Source organism: Cyprinodon variegatus, unplaced genomic scaffold (assembly GCF_000732505.1).
Source record: "Cyprinodon variegatus isolate N-32 unplaced genomic scaffold, C_variegatus-1.0 Scaffold33, whole genome shotgun sequence".
NCBI classification, from domain to species: Eukaryota; Metazoa; Chordata; class Actinopteri; order Cyprinodontiformes; family Cyprinodontidae; genus Cyprinodon; species Cyprinodon variegatus.
Genome location: NW_015150486.1, coordinates 104,222 through 117,157, shown reverse-complemented (window position 1 = coordinate 117,157; position 12,936 = coordinate 104,222). Strand labels below are relative to the sequence as shown.

Below are 12,936 nucleotides of genomic sequence, written 5' to 3'. Positions count from 1 at the left end.
ATGACACTGAAAGTCGGAGCCGGGGCTTGAACCGTCACTCCTTCAATTTCAGGGCAAACTCCTACATCCGACGCCACTGTCGATGATGATTTTAGATGTCAGAAATGAATGCCTCATCTTTGTCAGGCATAGAAAAAATTCAAAGGAATAAAAAATGACCAATCAAGGTTGTGAAAAGGATTTGACAACAAAAGCACGTAAAGCACGATGGTTCTATTTAGAAAACTGAAGGTTTTCTTTCAGCTGTTTTAAAGCTTCTCTTACCTCTTGGGACATTGTATTGTCAGTCTGGTTTGTTCGCTCCTTCATTCTCACATCAGCTGACCTGTTTCTTTTCTCTCTTTATTGTCTTCCTCTGCTCTTATCTACTAGATGGAGGCCAGGATGTATTAGGTGTTTTATGTTTGCTTTGCACACCTCTTTACAAAACAACCGATTCATGTAACAGCCCACTGTAAGACTGACCTTTTGTGTTCTGACCTCGGATGAGATTTCAACCCCCCCCCCCCCATAGTTGAATTATGACGTTCTTGGTCTATTTGAGATGGTATGAACGAGAGGTTTGACATTTTACAGTTTTAAGTACACAACCCCTTTCTGAGGTATGACTATTTGCTAGTTTATATTCGCATCTATATAATACCAAATATAATGTCAACAATCGGGCAAAAAAGAATACAGATTGGATCATAAACTATTAATTTGGCTAAATAACTCCTTTGGAATTGAATCACAATATATTAAACGTTCATTAAACGAACAGGCACTCCACAGGGCCGTGTACTCAGCCCCCTACTGCACACTCTGTACAGCTGTAGGTGTTGTCAGCAACCACTCTGAAACTGCTTTCATCAACTTTGTTGATGATACTACTGTGACTAGGACCATCTTTAGTGATGATTACACAGCATACAGAGACAAGGTCACAAGTGGCTTAGGAGGTGTGCCAATATCAGCATTAGCCGAAAATATGGCGAAGGTAGCTAACTTTAACCTTCTGAGTATGTACATGAATGTAGACCTCTAATGAAGCTCAAACCCCATGGCTCAGGAACGTCTCTGCTTTCGGAACATCCTAGGAAGGCTTAACCTAAGACTGGTGGTGCAAAAAGGAATCTATAGAAATAATCACTAGTTAATGGGAGAAGTTTACTCTAAGCCCCTCTCCAGATGACCGGGTTCATCACCCTATCTCTAAGAGAATGCCGTGCCACCCAGCGGAGAAAGCTAACTTCAGCAGCTTGTATATGGGATCTTGTTCTTTCAGTCATGAACGGAATTGTAGTTTAAAACCCCCCTTTGCAGCCTCTCTACTGTTACCTACCCATTACCCCATCCACACAGTGTCTTTTTGGGTAAAGAGTGACAACAATCTCAGCTTCTTCTGAATGACCGAGATTCCTTACCCTATCTCATAGGTAGTGCCTGTCCACCCTGCAGAGAAAGCTCATTCTAGACACTTTTATCATTCTGTTCCTGAATGCAGACAAAACAGAAGTTATAGTGTTTGGACCAGAGTCTCTGAAATGGAAGCTGATTAGTCAGTCACTTCATTTGGATGGGATTAAAATGAGCTCAAATAATAAAGTAAAAAACCTTGGTGTTCATTTTTATCAGGACCTTTTATTTAAAACCAATATCAAAAAACATTCTAGAATATACTTCTATCATCTCCAAAATAATGCAAAAAATAGAAATATCTTCTCCAGTGGTGATACTGGATGTGATTCTTTACTTTCAGGAAGTCTACAAACTGTTGTTAAAATTCTTCAGCTGATTCAAAATGCTGCAACCAGAGTTCTGATGAAAATTATAAAGAATATTTCTCCTATCTTATCTTCCTTTTATTGGTTTCCTGTTAAATCCAGAATAAAATTTAAAATCCTCCTTCTCACATATAAATCATCAAATGGCCAAGCTCCATCTTACATCAGAGATCTGATTGTTCCTTATGTTCCTAACAGAGCAATTCATCCTCAATCTGCAAGTCTACAAGTGGTTCCTAGAATTTCTAAAAGTAGAATGGCAGGCAGAGTTTTAAGATCGTGCTCATGTGGAACCAACTACCAGTTTTAGTCTCTGAAGCAGATACCTTGTCTACTATCAAGACTAGGCTTAAACCTTTTCTTTTTGATAAATCGTATAGTTAGAGTGGCTCAGATTTTCCTCAACTATCTCTATAGTTATGCTGCTATAGTCTTAGACTGCTGGAGGACATAGGGACCCCCATTTCATCATTCTGCTTCACTCTATCTCTATTCCCCCACTCGGCAGAATCTGTTAGTTCAATCTCTAATGTTATGTTCTCTCTGCTTTTTCTCATAGTAGCTTCATCTGGGCTGTTCCTGTTTGGCTATTTACATTTATGCTGGTATAGTCCACTTTACATCATTCTGCTTCATTCAACTCTATTCTTCCGTTCTGTAATATTTGTTCATTCAACCCATAACTTTATGTTCTCTCTGCTTTTTCTCATCATAGTAACATAATTTGATCTGTTCCTGTTTGTCTATGACAGCACCCAGGAAATAAATATCAGCTGGGCTGCTGTCATCAACACCTTTGGTTATAAGCGATAGATTTGGGACCTATTTTGTAGTGTTTAGTCTTGTTTCTCTCCCAGAAATAGCAGTGGGCTCAGCTTTTACTGTGACTAACTGTGTGTGCTCTCTTTCATGGATTTGATTTAAACTCGTCTCTGAGCTGGCCTGCTGTTTCTTTCCTAAACAGAGTCACTTTGTCTTTTTAGTTTAATAGCTGTTTGACCCACATGCAGAATCACACAAAGAACAAGTTAATTTTAATGTTTTATTTATTAAAGCAAACAAGAATCTGGAAGTGTGGACAGTAGGAAGCCAGTTATAACCTTCTGGTTGGCCTGGGGGAAGAAAGCAGACTGATTTGGAAGGAGTTGTATGATGACAACTGACGACTGATTGATTTGGCTCCCTTGAGAGATGAAGGAGAAATTCCTTGTATCTGTACGTGTTTGACTCAGTGGGCTTTGCAAATTGTACCCCAGAGGTTCATGTGAGTGTGAACAAGATCATAGAGCATTGGAAGTTGCAAGAGACGTTGCGCTGGAGATCAGGCAGGCTGTTGACAAAGGCTCTGAGAACTGCTCTACACGGGTGAGACCTTTTCTATAAAGATTGGAGACAAAATGAGGTTCACTGATTGACTGGATCAACAACAGAGTCCAAGTTAAAGAGATTCACAAGAAGACAGATTCAACAAGTATAATATTTCTTTGGTTAGCTCTTTGGCTAGAATACCATCAGGGGTAATCATCCGGTAAAGACAGATGATCCTCAGCCTCCTTATAGACATGCTAGTCATTACTGTTTCTATGTTACTTCGCATGTCTGTTTCTCTCCTCTTAAACACCAAAACAGCCTCAGGAGAAGACCTCACACACTGAGCCATGTTCTGCTGGAGTTTTCTTCTTTTCAAAAGGGAGCTTCTCCTCTCCACTGTCGCAGAAGGCATTATTGGTGTGGTGGATTGGTGTTGAGTCAATGACAAAATGCAAGCAAAGATCGACTTTCCCCAAAAGCCCATCCAGGCGGAGTGGGTCCCGCATGTTCATGACATGATGTGATTGGCTGCTTTTCCTTAGAAACATTTTACCAATCTGACTGAATGATATTGTTTTTATAAAGTTCCTTGAAATGACATGTGTTGTGAATTGGCATCATATAAATAAACTGAATTGAATTGAACACATTTTTGCATGCCTCTCCTGAAGGATTTGTTCTCTTGTCTTCCTTATTTTAATTATGTTTCTAAAACAAATGTGGCACTGAGACACTTTATCTTTATACCACAAGAAAACAATGGTATGTTTTACTAAATAAGATAAGATAAGTCCTACACTCAAGAAAAGGGAATGTTCAATACCATATACATAAACCACAGAATGTTTGAGGGGGGATGGGGGATTGGATGTCGATACTTTCTTGAAGTTTAATTGTTTTTATGTTACCTATAAATCTCCATGTATTTTATTGATGTCTGGTTGTGTTACGGAGAGTGTACTCAAATGTTTGTACTGTTCATCCTAAAATGTAAGGGCTGTACTATGTATTGTTATACTCTTCTATATACTGTGAAACATCCAACCCCTTACAAAACCTGTTTGTAGATATCCTAAAGATTAAAGTTTAACTAAATGTTAATATGTATATTAATACTTCCATTTAGTCCTTTAGTACTGCAACAATAAGAGGTTATTACTAGTTTAAAACAGTAAGAAATCATCATTGCTATACATATAAAAAATATCCATAATAATAAAAAAAGACACCAGCCCAATTTTCACATTCCAGTATTTTATTTTTATTTTTATTTACTCTTCCTGGTGTCTAGAAGAAATATGGCAACTTAAACGTTAAAAGAAAATCACAAAATAAGGAAACTTTTTCGTCTTAAAGCCATTGACAAGGTTGGAATATTTAGAGGTTTGGACAATGAATCAGTCAAGAAATGCTATAATCTCATGAGAAAAAAAGTATGTTACAAAGCAAGGACAGTAACATTTTGTGGAGGGAAAGCTTTCAGGTTGCCCAGGCTGAATGCTTTAATTAATGCTTTTAAAATAAGGTTTTCCTTATAAAGATCAGATCACAACACACAGAAGGGAGCAAATGCCCTAATTTATGCATCGGCATACAGCAAAAAAGCACTGAAAGTGTTATAGTGGCTATAGTCATCGCAGAGGAAACATCCCCTGGCCAAATTGACTGACACTTTGTCTCCAGCGTTTAGTTTCAGAGCAACAGCTATGGTTGTGCTGTCTTCTTGGTCGTTCCAGTTGAGTTCTCTGGATGCAGCCACTGCTTGGCCGTTGACCTGCAGGCTGGTGCAGACAGCCAACACATTACCGGGAGACCCAGCATCACTGAAGGAAGTCACGGCCAGGCTGTAGACCCCAGGTAGGGTGACGGTAAAGATCCCAGAGTTCATGTTGTAAGCCATTCCAAGGTTAATGAAGGAGTACTGGTAGGTGATGACGGTGTCGACACCAAACGGCCCGTAGCACTTAAAGTTGTCCCCAGGGTAGAGAGAGACAGAGAAGGCAACTCGACTATCTGGAAAAGCAAAGATTAGAATAGCATTAAAGTGGAAGAGTGATCTCTCATCACATTCAAGGTCACAGGATGTGCCCTTCACCTTTAAGAGTGGCAAAACTTTTGTTAGCCTTTTCTAACTCCATCTCGAGGTGGGTCAGAGTTGAGTCAAAGTACGTCTTCAGTCTCTTCGTCTCTGCCACCATCTTGCAGCACTCACAAGAAAGCTTGTCCACTGTGCAGGCTGAATACAAAGCACATTTAGCAAACAATCAGAGGAAGGAATGCACATTTTCTATATATGCTTTGGTTATCCAGTCACAAGTCCTCACCGTGCACCGGATCAGTGATGGAAACGTCTCGCTCTACCCCTGGAATGATAGTTGGGGGAGAGTCTCCTTTTACCGCCGGAGGTCCATTCCAGCTAAACTCAGTCATGCCAGCAGCTGCATGCAGCAGACACAGCAACACAAAAGCTGAAGGGGAAAACAAAACAGTTTCATGATGCATCATCTCTGTGGAGCTTTGTACTAGAGGATTGTCTCATTGTGTGTGAATCTCACCTTTCATCTTGGTGATATACAGGCAGCTTGTGGAGGATCAAGGATGTGAAAGACATGACTGTTTGGAAGAAAATCATGGATATATAGGGGTCCGGGAGCTCCTCCCTTACTGCCTCACATTTGTAGTTCTCCCCCTTTACCGGCGCTCCACCTTGTTTTGCTCCTCTTTAATCGGCCCCCTGTTCGTCCCTGTAACTATAACTGGGGGTGTTTTCATCACTGGGTGCTCAGAGAAACAGGAACACACCCTAAAGGTCTTTGTTATGATGCAGGCCACCTATTGTGTGAAGGTAGGTGTTGGTGCTCTAACATGAGGAGATAACAAGAGTGGTGTGAAATGTTATCACCATGTTTTACACTTAAGTGTAATTTAGTGAAACCTCAACAAAAAGTATTACTAATAGTGTGTAGAAGGATCTGCTGCTGTTTGAGCTACTGTCTGTGGTGGGATTTTATTATTTAATCAACATAAAGAAATACAGCTAAGGTCAATGTTTTATTAGAGGCAAATTCCACTGCAGTTACCGTATAGCAGCTTGAGCTTTGGTCACTGGCTCTATAAGCTCTGCACATCTAAAGGCAGACAATGTTTTGATGTGAAATATTATTCAATTTGCTTTGAATATTATTAAATTTCTCCATAACTTTCTCCCTGACCTGTCTGATGAATTCCTTGTCTCCATGATCCTGTTTGTTTACTAATTTTCTCTGATAAACCTTCACAAAACAGTAGGATTTAGGTAAACACTCATTACCAATGACTTTTAAACACAGTACACTGCAAAAAATTGAAATCTAAATAAGTCATTTGTGCTCAAATTAAGTGAATTTTTTCTTGAATTGAGGAGATAAGTGAGACACTTTGCCAATGAAACAAGACAATTTTAATTTAAAATAAGTAAAAATCAATTGCTTTGTCTTATTTCAAGTGTATATTATCTAATTATCCTGTATTAGTAGTAAAAATACTCATTCCATTGGCAGATCATCTTATTTACCTGCTCAAATTAAGGGTAAGTACAATTAATTTAGGCAATTTTTTACTTATTTCTAGATGTTTTTTGCAGTGTATTGGAATGTACTGGGTTGTGGATGAAGTGGCAGTGGATGTACTTGATGCATCAGTATCTATTGTGCTTCCCGTGGGCCATTTGCACCTCTTGATATAGTTTAATATTGGCCCTAACCTTAACATAAAGTGCAGATTCATCTCATGTTTTGCACTTCAATTTTGGTTTACTGGTTAAGATGGCAATAAAGGCTGTTCTTTAATGAGAGATATAAATGTTGTTCCCCAGCAAATGAAGAAGATCAAATTAGGGATTTTTTTCAGGTTGAAATTTTAAGTGATAAATTTATAGCTTCTTGGCTTCTTGTTCTTCTCTGGTATTTTTCATTCAATATTCATGTTTTTTTTTTTTATGTTTATCATAATATCCCATCAGGTGGGGTCAGAAATATCCAGTAAATACTACTCTGTAAAATCTTAGGCCTACAAAACACAAACCATTTAACCCCAAAATTAGGAAAGTGTGCCCTTCTCTATTTCTTAAACAAACATGTGGTAATTTTGAAATTTACCAAATATCTCAGGTAAACAGATGGCTGCCGAGGAGGCAGATTGACTCAGAGAGGCACAAATCATTGTTGAGTGAGTATAATGCTGTATTTAAAAGCTTTGCCTCATTGTATAGTTGGTTTTAAAGTCACTCTAAAATGGACAAGAATAGTGTGCAACAACTGCTTCTTCACTGTTTTTGTGCATTTATTTTCTATCCACAATCGGGAAGATACCCAAAAGAAAATAAATCTTATTTTTCCACATATGCCATCATTTACAGGGTTAAAAGCTGATTAGTTTGTTAGTGATGGACATTATTTGTCAGAAGATGATAAAACTTCTTTTTAGTCGTCCTTTTATTTTAAGCTGAATTAGGAGAAAAAACAGCATTAAGACTCTTTATATTTTCTTATATCTTCAGCAAAAGATGCATATTAGTGGCCATATTAATAATTTGTTTTTGCTCTCAAAAACTTGCTCACAATCTCAATTGTATGTTTAGAAGTTTGGTTTATTTTATTTGAACAATGAAAGCATTTCAGTGGTAACTCACAGTGTCAAAAACAACAGCCAAGAAACCTCAGCTACACATATCAGCTATTTTATTTTTCCCTTCAGGTAACATGATGCTAGCAGTTTATGCGCACAGAAGAAAACAAAGTGTAGCATGAAACTCAGAACAAATCAAAAGGCTGAGCTCAATGCTTTCAGACTGAACAGGGTTCAAGGCAGCACCGGCTACGCTTTTGCAGCAGCATACAGCAGGAAGCCGGTGAAGGTGTTGTAGTGGTTGTAGTCGTCGCAGATGTTGCATCCTTTCTGCAGGACTACAGACACCTTGTCGCCGGCCTTCAGGTGCCTGGCGATCACCACGGTGCTGCTGTCCTCGCTGTCCGCTCCGTTCTTATCGACGAGGGGAGCCACGTCCACGCCGTTCACCTGCAGCAGGGCGCAGGTGACCTGGGGCAGGTTGACAGCAGAACGGCTGTAGACGGTGACAGCCAGGCTGTAGACACCAGAGAGGGGGACGGTGAAGATGCCTGTCTGGATGCTGTAGCTGTCTCCCAGGTTGAGGAAGACATGCTTATAGGGGACCGGTCTGTCATCGCTGAAGGGGCCAAAGCAGGTCAAGCTTCTCTCATTGTTCAGGGCGACAGAGAAAGCGCTGCGGTTCTCTAAAGACCCAGATAGATGAAAATGATCTGTTAATGGGTTTCAGTAGTCTGCATGTTCTGCAAGGTGTTCTGCTTGCTGACAACACTCACTCTTGATACGGTCGAGGTTCATCTTAGTGGTCATCAGCTGCTGGCTAAGTTCTTTGACTGTCATGTTAAAGAACTCCTCCATCCTCATCATCTGTGTCTGCATCAGACAGCAGCCGCACGCCGCCTGGTCATTGCTGCACACTGGACAGACACACAGAAAAATATTAGTTCTGCAAGTGAAAGTCAGCATAGACTATTTCCAAAGGTAAAGGTAACACACTTATTTCATTTATGTCTAGGCTGCGGTCTGAAAGCGGTGTTGAGGCGATGGGTCCATTCCAGTCATATTGACCAAAAACCGCATGCAGCACAAACAGCAGAACAAACGCTGGAACAAAACAAAAAATTACATTAATCAGGAAATTTTGATACAAATACTTTGGCAACTCTGAACTGACTTTAATGATCTTAATAAAACTTTAATAAACCTCATCAAACTGACAATTTTTCCCAGTATAAATGCTCAGATGAAAGTTAATCTCCTTATTTATCTTCCAGCCACAGTAATTTACAATCAGAAAATCTTAAACAAGACTGTGTATCTCTCAGTAAGAAAGTCTCACCTCTCATATTGGCAGGTGATAGCGAACCGTCCGAAGAAAGGAAAAAATGTTTCTCTACAGGGCAGGAGCAGAGAATATATATTTGTGGTAAAGCTCCTCCTTCCTTTACCTCCTAACTTTGCTCCTCCTCGTACTTTTATAGGATAGATTTCTTCACCCCTGCAGGCTTCATCCCCGATTTTGGCTCATAGTTTCTCACCTGTGTTGCTCAGGTGTTATCTGTCACCAGTAAGAGGTAAAAGAAAAACCTTTGTTGCACTCACTGAGCTGCAGTTTGTCCGACCTGACTTCCTAGTCTGGGTTTTTAAAAACAAATTTGGATTAAAATTGCACAATTACCCTATTAGTTCAAAAGTCTACATATTTCATAATGGCCATATCAACTTAATAAACTTATTATGATGCTAAATCATACGTTTTTAAGCTCAACCGGCCCACCTTAATTTTAAAATAACAGCAAAAAGCTTATGAGTGTTTAAAGCTGTACGGAAGTCATATTAAAATTTCAAATCATTCTGGCTTAAACATGTATATAAATGTACTCTTTAACAGACCATATTGTCACAAAAGTTAGAAAATTCCTATTTGAAAAAAAAATCTGTCTTAAATTCTGTCTTAAAAAAGTGTTTTTTTTTTTATTTAATTTTATGCCGGCCAGATAGTTATACGTCAGCCTGAACACCTAAATTCGGCCAATTATATATCAACGGTCATCTGTCAATCAATTTTTTTGGGTCATAGCATATTGATTCATATGTTGTAGCTAATTTACGCAACGGATGAAATAAGAATAATTAACTCTACCACTGAGTTCCATCCCAGTGTTCACGGGGATGGACGTCTGTGTCTTCAGCAGGCGTAGAGCTAACAGAACTGGCAGCGTTGCGAGGCAAGGGCTCAAACATGTACGGCTGTAAGCCTTCTACACCAAACCAAGTTTCAACTTTGTCCACGCTTTCCTCCTATAAATAAAAAATGTATGACGGAGGAAACTCATCCACGACCTCCGACTCAAAACTCTCGTCCTCTCGCATGTTTCCGCTGTCCATAGCGTTCCTTGGCAGTGCCGTTGCTAAGTGCTTCATGGTCCCATTGGGAAATCTTCCAAGACACCGGTCACAACTAAAATTGCTTGCAAACATTTTTGCCACAACAATTCCGTCCCCTTGATAATCGACCAATCATATTCACTTTATTCACATGTTAAGTCAGGCACCACTCGGGAGAATTCGTGACAGCTGCTTCCCTTCGACTTTAAACTGATCCTAAATTCCCTCATACATGAACACTAGTGTCCAGAACACATAAATTTTCACTCAGAAGGACCTCTGGTCAAAAATCGAACGATAAACAGAATATATTCAGCATCTCAGAAGAATTTTTATGTTTTCTGCAGGACACTTGTGCAATCCCAAGACACAATATTTGTGCAGATGGACATTGATTGGTTGAAATGGCAAACATTCAAAGAAGTTTAGCTGAGCCCTTACAACCCAGGAAAAAGACAAAAGATAAACACTGTACCAATGATCAACTATAGTGGAGGTAGCATCATGCTGAGGGAGTTTCTCTCATAGGGGTTTTTTGTGTATTAAAAAAAGTGAAGGAAATAAAATGACTTGTTCTTATGCAGCACTTTATAAAGTCTGAGGACCCAAAAGTGATTTACTCTACATTCATTCATTTACATGCCATTGGCACCACCGAGGGGTGGCCACGGCCACCCTGTGAAATGCCCTGGCTACCTTACTTGCCAGTGTAAAGTGTAGTAGCATCAGTTTAGCATTTCATCCCATTATGCACAGCCAGTGACATTAAAAATCACACAATAATCCAAGATATGAGTAGGTGTTTTCTATGTCTTTATGATTTCTACAGGAAGGTTTACCCACTTAGTAGATTTAAAACTCTGGAATTATTGAATGATGGCTTTTAGTTTCTGCGTGCCATCCCAAGATTTTTGGTGGCACCATCTGGCAACCCCTATAAAACATTTCTGGAGGAAAGCTCCTTTTTAGCCACAACTGCCTGGGGCACACTGATAGAGAGGCTGCTCCACCAGGGCCTCTGACCACCCACAGCTAGCAAGGTGGTGAAGTTTCTTAGCCAGGATACAAGAGAACGATGGAGTAGGGGCTCGAGACTGCAACATAACAGTTCCAGTAAGAGGCCTTACATCCTCAGGTTATAATCCGATAGACACAAACTGGAATGGAGAAACCAGACAAGCTTTCTTCTTTTGTTATGGATTCCACCCTCTGCCCCAGGTTGACGAGAACACACACAAGAAAAATGCATGGCATTATTCTGAAACCTGCTAAAGGATTCACAATGCTTTTCAACTAATACTTCATTTTAGAGCATTTGTTGGATATTTAAATCTACAACTGTGCCGTTTCATCATTTAGCTCTAGAAAAAGGATGGTGTAAAATACACAAGAGTCGAAGTTTGGCAATTACAACCCCTTGTGGTTAGATGGGGCTCATTAATGGTGTATGAAAATACTGACTGGCCAAAAGAAAAAAAAAAAAACACAGTGATTTATTGCAAAAATAAATCAATCTCCAATTAATTTTTTGCACCTTATCTTGAGAAATTTTTTTTGTCACTTGTAGTTGACTGAGGCAAAGATTTTGTTGCAAAAAAAAAGAAACTCCTTTCCAACAGGAAACTGTTTAAAACACCTTAAAAAAAAACCTGGGGCAAAGGTCAGGATGCAGGCCAGGCATCACTAGAATTAGGACCAATCAGATGCTGTAATATTTTTTTCCCCAAGCATTTCTTTGGTACCATTCATATACAATAACAAAAAATAATTCAAACACCTGAGAAAAATATGAAATTAATCGGTGGTTACCATGACAACATGTGTCGAAGAAGTAAACTATGATTATTTTTAATCTGAACAAAAATTGATCAAATTCGGACAAAGAATAAACAGTTTTCAATTAATGGCAAAAAGGTTTCAAATTAGATGTTTTTATTTTAATCGTTTCAGTACAGCTTTAAAAACACAATATGATACATGAACAACATTTAAGAAAAAACATATCAAACCAGACAGGAAGGGTTTTATCAAGAAAGGACCACTCTATTAAAGCCATGAACTCAGTCCAGTGAACAAATAGTCAGAGTTTCCCCGACGCCTCCCCACAGTCTGAACCCTGCGAAGAGCGGCCCGGTGAACTGCGTCACATAGTGATGGATAAGATGAGCATTGTTGCCGATGATGCCGTAGAAGTTTAGGATCCCTGCATGCTGGTCCAGATAGATGCCGATCCGATGAGCTTTAGGAGAGCCCAGAAGTTTTTCCTGGTTATTGTGCCAGAAGGAGAAGCCGGTCCCAGACCAGTACAGGCTCCAGGACTGGGCGTTGTGACCCAGACGACTTCTGTGGTCAGAGCCTTTACGCTCCATCTCCTTGTAAGCGACACCAATGGTGATCTGCATGGTGGCATAGAGAGAAAAACATGAGAAAACAGAAAAAAATTTGACTCTCTCCCGAGTGGAGAGCCAAATCTATTTGGGCGATATGGCTCTCCACTCGGAAGAAGAAGATGGAGGGAAGAGAAAAAATAAAATCTACTAATTGTGCCTCAGATACTATTAGTTTTCTTGCATTATTTCAAAGGGAAGTTGAAATAATGCAACACACACACACATACACACACATTTGTTCTGCTATATAAAGTGAAGACCATGTGTTGACTCATTGATTTTCAGTCATTTTCAACCCTTTCTATGCAATAACCTTAAAATTAACCCTAACCCTACTGACACCTCAGCCCTAAACCTAACCATTAGTAAAACACTTTGTGAGGACCAGCAAAATATCCTCACTTTAAAACAACTGGTCCTCATTAGGGGTGTGCAAAATAATCGTCATGATGATGCATCGTGATTCTAATTTTCGT

General features: G+C 39.5%; 3 protein-coding genes across 3 annotated transcripts in view; all 3 read right to left on the bottom strand.

Moving 5' to 3' along the window:
* Window positions 1–4,342: 4,342 nt before the first annotated feature.
* Window positions 4,343–5,775, bottom strand: LOC107102605 (C1q-related factor-like). Its single transcript, XM_015401983.1, has 4 exons — window positions 5,633–5,775; window positions 5,402–5,545; window positions 5,173–5,313; window positions 4,343–5,090 (listed from the first exon to the last, which is right to left on the bottom strand). Exons 1-4 carry the CDS (start codon window positions 5,637–5,639, stop codon window positions 4,657–4,659), a joined length of 726 nt encoding a protein of 241 aa, XP_015257469.1. The 5' UTR covers window positions 5,640–5,775; the 3' UTR covers window positions 4,343–4,656.
* Window positions 5,776–7,686: 1,911 nt separating this feature from the next.
* On the bottom strand, window positions 7,687–9,072 carry LOC107102614 (C1q-related factor-like). The gene is made up of 4 exons (XM_015401995.1): window positions 9,022–9,072; window positions 8,679–8,786; window positions 8,459–8,599; window positions 7,687–8,368 (listed from the first exon to the last, which is right to left on the bottom strand). The coding sequence occupies exons 1-4, from the start codon at window positions 9,026–9,028 to the stop codon at window positions 7,932–7,934; spliced, it is 693 nt and encodes a 230-aa protein (XP_015257481.1). The 5' UTR covers window positions 9,029–9,072; the 3' UTR covers window positions 7,687–7,931.
* A 2,932-nt stretch (window positions 9,073–12,004) lies between these two features.
* LOC107102529 (tripartite motif-containing protein 16-like) overlaps window positions 12,005–12,936 on the bottom strand; it is a 7,955-nt gene continuing 7,023 nt past the window's right edge. Inside the window, exon 11 of the mRNA XM_015401875.1 lies at window positions 12,005–12,466. Coding sequence (XP_015257361.1) covers window positions 12,131–12,466 — 336 coding nt within the window. The 3' untranslated portion in view covers window positions 12,005–12,130. The remainder of the gene's footprint in view (window positions 12,467–12,936) is intronic.

What these genes read in the sequence shown, in the direction of transcription:
- LOC107102605 (XM_015401983.1), bottom strand. An exon ending in CATCACTGATCCGGTGCACG is followed by an intron (nt 5,314 to 5,401) that starts GTGAGGACTTGT and finishes CTTTGTATTCAG; the next exon opens with CCTGCACAGTGGACAAGCTT. An exon ending in AAGTTTTGCCACTCTTAAAG is followed by an intron (nt 5,091 to 5,172) that starts GTGAAGGGCACA and finishes TTGCTTTTCCAG; the next exon opens with ATAGTCGAGTTGCCTTCTCT.
- LOC107102614 (XM_015401995.1), bottom strand. An exon ending in CCTAGACATAAATGAAATAA is followed by an intron (nt 8,600 to 8,678) that starts GTGTGTTACCTT and finishes GTGTCTGTCCAG; the next exon opens with TGTGCAGCAATGACCAGGCG. An exon ending in GAACCTCGACCGTATCAAGA is followed by an intron (nt 8,369 to 8,458) that starts GTGAGTGTTGTC and finishes CTGGGTCTTTAG; the next exon opens with AGAACCGCAGCGCTTTCTCT.